This window comes from Mustela erminea, chromosome 15 (genome assembly GCF_009829155.1).
Source record: "Mustela erminea isolate mMusErm1 chromosome 15, mMusErm1.Pri, whole genome shotgun sequence".
NCBI classification, from domain to species: domain Eukaryota; kingdom Metazoa; phylum Chordata; class Mammalia; order Carnivora; family Mustelidae; genus Mustela; species Mustela erminea.
In genome coordinates this window covers 11,418,196-11,426,997 of record NC_045628.1, presented here as the reverse complement: position 1 = coordinate 11,426,997, position 8,802 = coordinate 11,418,196, and the positions used below count along the sequence as shown (strand labels likewise).

The 8,802-nt window shown below is 46.1% G+C and overlaps 1 protein-coding gene across 6 annotated transcripts in view; it reads left to right on the top strand.

The window, feature by feature from the left end:
- Positions 1-4,575: 4,575 nt before the first annotated feature.
- Positions 4,576-8,802, top strand: part of CLYBL (citrate lyase beta like) — a 258,838-nt gene continuing 254,611 nt past the window's right edge. For 5 of the 6 annotated variants that reach the window (XM_032314318.1, XM_032314321.1, XM_032314320.1 and 2 more), the window contains exon 1: positions 4,576-4,692. In XM_032314318.1, coding sequence (XP_032170209.1) covers positions 4,631-4,692 — 62 coding nt within the window. In that variant the 5' untranslated portion in view covers positions 4,576-4,630. The remainder of the gene's footprint in view (positions 4,693-8,802) is intronic. The other variant, XM_032314319.1, reaches the window with a different exon arrangement.

The window sequence follows — 8,802 nt, the reverse complement described above, 5'->3', positions numbered from 1 at the left end:
AGCCAATACAAAAGCCCAATATTTCTTAGATTAACAGGGAAAGTTATTTGAGTTTCATGATAATTATAAGACCAAGAGGTAACAATGTAATGCACTTCTACTCCGGAGGCCTGTATTTTTTAGGGCAACATTGGTTGAGACACGAACATTCACGCGGTTTAGTCTGGCCCCAGGCAGTACCTTCCCCTAACACATTTAGAGTCCCAGCTGGTTATCCCCTTCTCTGCAAAGTCCCCTGGTTGTCCCGCCTGTCTCAAACAGAGGAAATTCCAGGATTCTTTCTGTTTTTGTATTCCTTTCCCTGTGTCACCAACAGACCTCAGGACCCACCTGTTTTCCCCATTCACCGGCCCGCCTCTTTCACTAGACTAAATTGCTTCTTTTTAAAATCTTTTTTTCTTGGGATGCCTGGGTGGCTCTGTTGGTTAATGTCCAACTCGTGATTTTGGCTCAGGTTATAGGGTTGTGAGCTTGAGCCCTGCTTCGAGCCCTGCACTGCGTGTGAAACCTGCCTAAGATTCTCTCTCTGCCCCTCCCCTCCCCTCCTGCCCCCCTCCCACACTTATAAGCATGCACGCGCACACTCTTTTTCTAAAAAAAAAAAATAAATCTTTTTTTTAATCGTGGTAAAACACACATAACATAACATTTATCATTTTTAACCATTTTAAGTGTATAGTTCAGTAGTGGTAAGAATATTCACACCGTTGTACGATCATCACCACTAACCATCTCCAGAACATTTTTCATATTGTAGAACTGAAATTCTGTGCCCCTTAAACAGTAATTCCCCATCCCACTTCCTCTCAGCCCCTGACAACCCTCACTTTCTGTCTCTATGGATTTAATTACTCTAGGAAACTCCTAGAAGTGGAATCATACAATGTGTGTGTGTGTGTGTGTGTGTGTGTGTGTGTGTGTGTGTAGCTTATTTCGTTTATCAAGGTTCATCCATGTTGTAGCATGTTTCTGAATTCAGATAGCTTCTTGAGGTCAGGAATCATTCAATAAATGCTTAAATTTGTTTGAGTTGAAAAAACGAGGTGGATATGAATGTAAAAGAATGAGATCTGTAAACAATCTCAAAAGGGAGGAAGTTAGCACAGACAGCCCCTATCAGCAGGGTGGACCGCCGATCCACAGGCGTACACATGCATGGCCGCAGCGCCTGGTACCGCATGGACCTGCTGCTTCACTTCCACCTGCCAGATCTCATGCAGATGTCTCTGCTGAACGATCTCAACCTGGAAATACACAGACAAAGCAGTTCTGGGAGGAGTGTTTCCAGCCGAGCAGAGTCAACAGTGTGAAAGCCACTCCAATGCCGTCAGAATGTACCCCAGACAGGAGTTTTCACGTTGACCAGATACGGATAAGAACTAAACATTGTCTTTGCACTTTTATGTATCTGGTGACCACAGATGGTCTCTGGTCCATATATTTCAAATTGTCTCTTTTATTACCCACACGCTTCTGGGTCAGATGCCTTCACAGCATATTTTCATTGGGACATGACCTCTGGCCTTGCATGTCTACACAGGTAAGACAGTAATTGGACAGCAGTATTCCTGGAAAGCATTCCTAAACCTGGACAGCTAATCGTAACTAAACCTGGAAGTGTTTGCAAATCACAAAAATCCCAGGGTGCCTGGCTGGCTCAGTCAGTACAGCATGTGACCCTTGATCTCAAGGTGGTAAGTTCAAGCCCCATGTTGGGTATAGAGATTATGTAAATCTTTCAAAAAATCACACAGGGGCACCTGGGTGGCTCAGTAGGTTAAACAGCCGGCTCTTGATTTTGGCTCAGGTTGTGATCTCAGGATCCTGGGATCCAGCCCTGTGTCAGGATCCACGTTCAGTGGGGAGTCTGCTTCCCTCCCTCTCTCTCCCTTTTCCTCTGCTGCTCCCACTCTCATGAGTTCTCTCTCTCTGATATAAATAAATAAATAAATAACTTTAAAAAAAATAAATAAGACTCATTTTTAAAAATCACATTAGCACATCCTACTAAATCTAAGCCAAATATATCCCAGCTTAAGTTCCACTTAATTGGATCCTCAAAATGCTGCAGCCACAGGGACGCCTGGCTGGCTTGGTCAGTAGACCACGTGACTCTTGATCTCGGGGTCGTGAGGTCAAGCCCCACTTTGGGTGCAGAGATTATTTAAATAAATGAATACATTTTTTAAAAATGCTACAGTCACCCCAACACTACCCAACACACCCACACCCACAAAAAGCTTGAGAGAGGCTAAGTTGGAATGCATAGAGAAATAGCTCACTTTTATAAATTTTTCAAAGACAAATGACCTGTGAACACACTGGGAGGGACCTATAAGGGGCCTGTTCAAGCCAGGGACCCTGAGGCTTAACCTCCTTTGGCTTTGGGTAAATCTGCCTTTGGCTTTTTCTATGCTAAGCATTAGTTGAATTGATTTTTATTTTATTTTATTTTTTGTTAAGAATATTTTCCAACATACACAAAGGCGAGGAACGTGTAATCCATCCCACTCCCACCCTGTGTACCGGCCACCCAGTTTCAATAATTAGCAGTGTTGGTTCATTATTCTAGTCCCCACTCTTGCCACCCCTGAGCTTATTATGCTCCAGAGGTACTGTTTCTGGCCCCTTATTTCTCAGATCTCTGCAAGGTTTTTACCCTATCAGATTGCCTAATTCAACAGGATAATGAGTCTCTGCTAAATTTCATATTTTTAGAATGTCCTTGGGGCAAACGTGTACTTTTATTTTAGTTTGGAGGCTGTGAATAAAACCAGATTTGACTAGCCTCACAGGAGGAACTCTCGATTCTTTTCTCTATTATATGCGGAAATATGGAAAGTTAATAAAGCTTTATTTTTAAAATATACAAAAATTAGAAAACAATCCTTAAAACCTATGAGTTAGTAATCTCACGAAGAAGCTCAACAAAACCACAGATGTCCTGGTGAGAATGGGCATAGCTACAATTTCTTCAAGCAGAATCTGAAAGATATTGAATCAGCAAATGAGTCACAGGAGGTCCTACTTTGCCTAAAAAGCCATGAGGTCCAGGGCATTTTTAATAAAGATAATTACTCATATGGCAGCTCTTGGAGTTATAATGAGGCCGGTGGAACATTTTCATTTTATATTTATTAAATACCTACTGGTTACAAGTCACTCACCCAGGTGCTGGGGGCACACAGCACTGAGACTTACACCAGGTCCTCGTTTTCAAAGAACTCACAGTCTATTCCTAGAGATGGTGTTTTTAGACCTGAGAATTAGCTGCCTTTCTAGGAGTGGAACTGCCACACAACTTAAGCCCTGCCCCTTTAATGACCATAGCATATCCTAAAAGCCTACCCCTTTGATCAGTGGGCAGCAGTTCCCTTCCACCTAGAGAACCACCAAGGAAAAAGCAAGTAAGAAAGTGAGTTCTCAAATCCCCAAATGTTGTGATGAGGGCTGTGATGGAAACCATCAGGTTGCTGTTGGTGGTGAAATAGATTGGGAGGACACTCGGTTAGTCAGTGCAGGCCTCTTTGAGCATGCTCAGGTGGCGGATAGTCTAAATGTCCTGGAGGATGAGGAGGTGTAGCTGTGAGCATTTTGGGGATGGGAGCTGCATGTGGGAAGGCCCTGAAGTGGCAGATGGTTTAGTGAACTTTAAAAAAGTAGAAAGAAGAATGTGTGGCTATTTGGAGAGATAGGCAGAGGCCAGATCCTGTAAGGCCTTCCTTCAGGGTTGTGGTGAAGAACTTGGGTTTTATTCCAAATGCTTCCCAATGGAAGCCATCAAAGGGTTTCAAGAAGGGAATGGACATGATGATGTTAAAAACGAGAATTAACACTACTGAGCACTCGCTCTGTGTCAGCAAGGTTTTAAGCTCTGTATATACATTAACTCAAGCTATTCTCGTAACAGACCTATGAGGTGAGTCTTATTAATATTCCAACCTTACAGAGGAGGAAACTGAAGCATGGAGAGCCCAAGTGAATTGCCCAAAGTCACACAGCTAGTAAAGTCTGTTTTAATACCTCAGCAGTCCCTCCACTGGTAAGCCGCAGGAGTTGTATTTGCTGAAAAACTGACAGGAAGGAGTTAGAGTCAAGTGTTGTGTTTGCCGACCAAGTCTTCAGCAAGCATTTCTCTGGCCCTGAAAGTTGCCCACAGCAGTTCTGATCCTATTACAAGCAAGTATGTCCCATAATGGATTAACTGTTGAGACGTGCAGATGGGGAGGCTCACGAATTTCTTAGGCAGCTTTTTTAACAATAAAAGCAACTAATCCCTAGAAAATTTGGCCTGTTCTGGTTGGGAAAGCGCAAAGTCTCTCAAAGTCGCCTTAAAAACCCAGAAGCACGGAGAAAACCGGATTCAGTCATCAGAAAAACCGCTCAAGAAGTGTTCAACCACTCCGAGCCCGGCTCTACCCGCGGTGACAGCGGAGAAGTTTCTGGCAGCAGGGACCCCCGCCTCCCCGCTCTGGGCGGGAACAGGTGCGCCAGGCAGGGGGCGTGGCTTGCGAGGGACTGGGCGCGGCGCTGCTGGGCTTGAGGAGGCGGGGCCACCTGGGGGCGGGACCCCGGGGGCGTGGCGAAACGAGGAAGGACAGGACAGAGGCGGGGCGCGCGCGTCAGGAAGATGGCGCTGCGTCTGCTGTGGAGAGCGCCACATGGAACGCCGGCGGCGGCGCTGCCGAGGCTGTGAGTGCAAGTCCCTGAGTCCCCCGCCACCCAGCCCGGCCTTTCCAGTCCCTGCCGGGAACCCCCCAGCCCCCGCCGGGCGGGAGCACCGCGCTTCTCCCGCGCGCCGGCTCGACCTCTGCCAAGGTCGCCGACGCCCCGCGAGGGTCGCCTCTCCTGCGCGTGCCGCCCTGTGGGAGGGTCCTTGCTTGGGCCGGGGAAATGGGTACAGGCCTTCGGTGTAGCAGCCCCAGAGCCCACGACGAGTCTCCCCCACACGTGGAAACCGCGGACGAGCGGCTGTCCTGTGAAAGGGTCCTGGAGGCAGCCTGTGAGAGGCGGCTCGCCTGCGGAGAACCCCTCGCGCGTGTGTTCGCGCCGCAGCTCCGGGACTGGTCCCAGGACCCCTTTACCTGCCGAAAAATTGCTGAGGACCCCGAAGAGCTTTGCTTGTATTTGTCCGTCTTTACGGTGTGAGGAATTAAAACAATTTTTAAAAAGCACTCATTTACAAATGACAAACCCGTAACATGGTAACACAGATGGAGTGAAAGGGGCGTGGTTGTGTAATTTTGAGACTCTCTCTGGTTTAGTAAAGGACAGCTGGAGTCTCATCGGCTGTCGTGGAGGACGTTGACAGAGCGATTCTGGGCTCAGGCAGACGCTAGCTGGAGACCTCTCAGGCCATCTCGAAGGGTCTCAGGGACGCGCGGGTGCCCTCGGACCCCACTTTGAGAACCGCTGGTCCAGCAGTTGCCTGTTGGCCAACTGTATGCACACACGTTATCATCTGATTCCTGGACCGTCGTGTGAAGAAGTCGGAAGTCTTCTTTGTATGAGGGAACAGGCTTAGGGAGGCCAAGTGACGAGAAGCAGAGAATGGCAGAGTTTGGTTCCGAAACCAAGTCTATGGCTCCTGGTCCGAACTTCTCACATTTGCCGCGCTTCCCGACTCACCAGAGTGACCCGCGCTGGGCCTTACCCGGTCCTGTGCATCCACCTTCCCCATTCCTAGAGCAGATCTAGGTGTATGGCCCTGGGCCCAGGAGAGCATCCTGGAACCAGAGTTGTGGCTGAGGCCGTATACCCAGACCTTTCCAGAAGGTCCCTGTTCGTTCGTTCTTTCTTTCTTTCTCTCTCTCTCTTTTTTTTAAAGATTTTATTTATTTATTTGGCACACAGAATGAGACCACAAGTAGGCAGAGAGAGGGGGGGAAGCAGGCCCCCCACGGATCAGAGAGCCCCACGCGGGACTCGATCCCAGGACCCCGAGATCATGACCGGAGCCGAAGGCAAAGGCCCAACCCACTGAGCCACCCAGGCGCCCCCAGAAGGTCCCTTTTCTTGCAGGCCAGCGTCTGTGGTCTGTTTAATAATGGGTCCAGTGACCACATGCAGTCACCTACTTATAAGGCGCTTAGGACTCATCTCACAGTGCTCTTTGCCATCCTTATTAGCCCATTGGTTCATTCTCCACACACTTAACAGATCCTGCTAAGGCTGTGGCAGTAGGCTTTCATGCTGGGTGCTTCAGGGAGCCTACACCCGGGGTAAATCCTCCGGCTTTCCGCCCCTTCAGAACACACACAAATGGGAGAAGTAAAGGTGCCACATGTCAACTTAGAATGAGTTTGCTTACAGATGCCTTAATTTCTGCCCGAGGTGGGCATGTTCCTGGTGACTTTTTCCTTCTGGTTTTACAGTATTAGCACCATTGCCAGTAGGCATGGACCATTCCTGACTTGTCTACGGAGTCTTCAATATTTTCCCCTGTTGTAGTGGTGTCCTTGATGTTTTCCCTTCCATCTTGTCTCTGGCCCTGTCTGTAGCTCCTGCTCAGAGGAGCTAAATACCTGGCCCTTAGGTTGGGGGAACATAACTCCCCACTCCTAGAGGTACTGTTGGTAGGCATGTTTTTTAAGCCCTCTCCAGTGACAGAGCAAAGAAACATATGTGTGAATAGTAACCCATGCATATATTATAAATACCTGTATTTTTAAGGGAAGCTCTAAGCCCAAGGTGGGGCTTGAACTCACAGCCCTGAGATCGAGTCACGTGCTCTGCAGACTAAGCCAGTAGGCGCCCCTAAATATTTCTATATGTAATTACTGTGTCTATATTAGGCTGAACATGAGTTCATACTACTCCAGTTCTAATCCATTACCACATGGATCATTCTAGCCTCCTCCCTTTGTTTCTTAATAAATTTTTACTGCTACAGTTAGAAACCTGGCCTTCCCCCCTCCCCACCACCACCAAAAAAAGAAAAGAAACCATCTACCATCCAATTTCAGCATACACATATAGCAGTATTTGAATTGTTAGACCATACTCCATGGGGAAAAACTATCAATTAAAAGTACAGTGCTTATGTGTAGTTCCTTTTCCTTTAATAGGCTCCACTCATTTCCTTGGTTGCTTAGGTTCGTGCCTTTTCCTCCCACCCCTTCAGTGAGGTTGTGATACAGGTAGATTCCCTTGTCAGTTTGCATTCTTTCCTGGGATCCCCCAACCCCCCATGTGAATTTTTTTTAATTGCATATATTAAGGTTTGCTCTTTTAGCTATAAAATTTTATGGTTTTTGACAAATGCATAGTATCATGTATCTACCATAACAGTATTATACAGAATTGTTCTATTTCCCTAAAAATCCCCTGCGCTTCATCTGTTCATCCATCCTGCTTCCCTCCAAACTCCTGGCAAGCACTGATCATGTTCTTGTCTCTAAAGTTTAGCCTTTTCCATAATGTCATATAATTGGAGTCATATATAGTCATATAGTCCCTTTAGACAGTTTTTCTTCACTTAGCAATGTGCATTAAGGTTCCTCTATGTCTTTCTCATGGCTTTTCTTTTGTTGCTGAATATTCAATTTCAGAGATGTTTCATAGGGTTTTTTTTTTTCTTTTTTTTTTTTGAATTTTTATTTATTCAGGGGCACCTGGGTGGCTCAGTGGGTTAAGCCTTCGGCTCAGGTCATGATCTCAGGGTCCTGGGATCAAGCCCCCAAATTGGGCTCTCTGCTCGTCAGGGAGCCTGCTTCCTCCTCTCTCTCCGCCTGCCTCTCTGCCTACTTGTGATCTTTGTCTGTCAAATAAATAAATAAAATTTAAAAAAAAAACCACAATTTTTATTTATTCATTTGAGAGAGAGAGAGAGAGAGAGCATGAGCATGAGTAGCAGAGAGGGGCAGAGGGAGAGGGAGAAGCAGGCTCCCAGCTGAGCAGGGAGCCTGATGTGGGACTCCATCCCAGGACCCTTGGGATCATGACCTGAGCTGAAGGCAGATACTTAACCGACTGAGTCACTCAGGCGCCCCGAGATGTTTCATAGTTAATCTGTTTATCTGTTCAGCCACTGAAGGACATTTTAGTTGCTTCTTTCAAGGTTTGATAAAGCTGCTCTAAACATTCTTGTGCAAGTTTTCTGTGTGCATAAGTTTTCAAATTAATTGAGTAAATACCTAGGAGTATGATTGTTGAAAGTACAAATTTGGTTCTGTAAAAAAAACTACCAAACTATGTTCCAAGGTGCTGTGCCATTTTGCATTCCCATCATCAATGAACGTTCCTGTTGCAGTGCATCCTTGCCAGCATTTAGTATTGTCAATTAAAAAATTTTTGTTTAGTCATTCTAATAGGTGTGTAGTGGGATCTGTTGTTGTTTTAATGTTCTTTTAACTTGAAATTCCTTGGTGTCAGCTGATATTGAGCATCTTGTCATGGGTTTATTTGGCATTTGTGCGTCATCTTTGGTGACCTGTCTGTTTAGATCTTCTGCCTATTTCCTGGATTGTTTTCTTTTTTCTTTTTTTTTTTTTAAATATTTATTTATTTATTTGACAGACAGAAATCACAAGGAGGCAGAGAGGAAGGAAGGCAGAGAGAGAGGAGGAAGCAGGCTCCGTGCTGAGCAGAGAGCCCGATGCGGAGCTCGATCCCAGGACCCTGGGATCATGACCTGAGCTGAAGGCAGAGGCTTTAACCCACTGAGCCACCCAGGCATCCCTGGATTGTTTTCTTATTGTTAAGTTTTTAAGTATTTTTTGCGTATCATAGATATGTCTTTTGTAAGATATATGTTTTGCCAGTATTTTCTCCCATCTGTGACTAGTCTTTTCATTCTCTTAA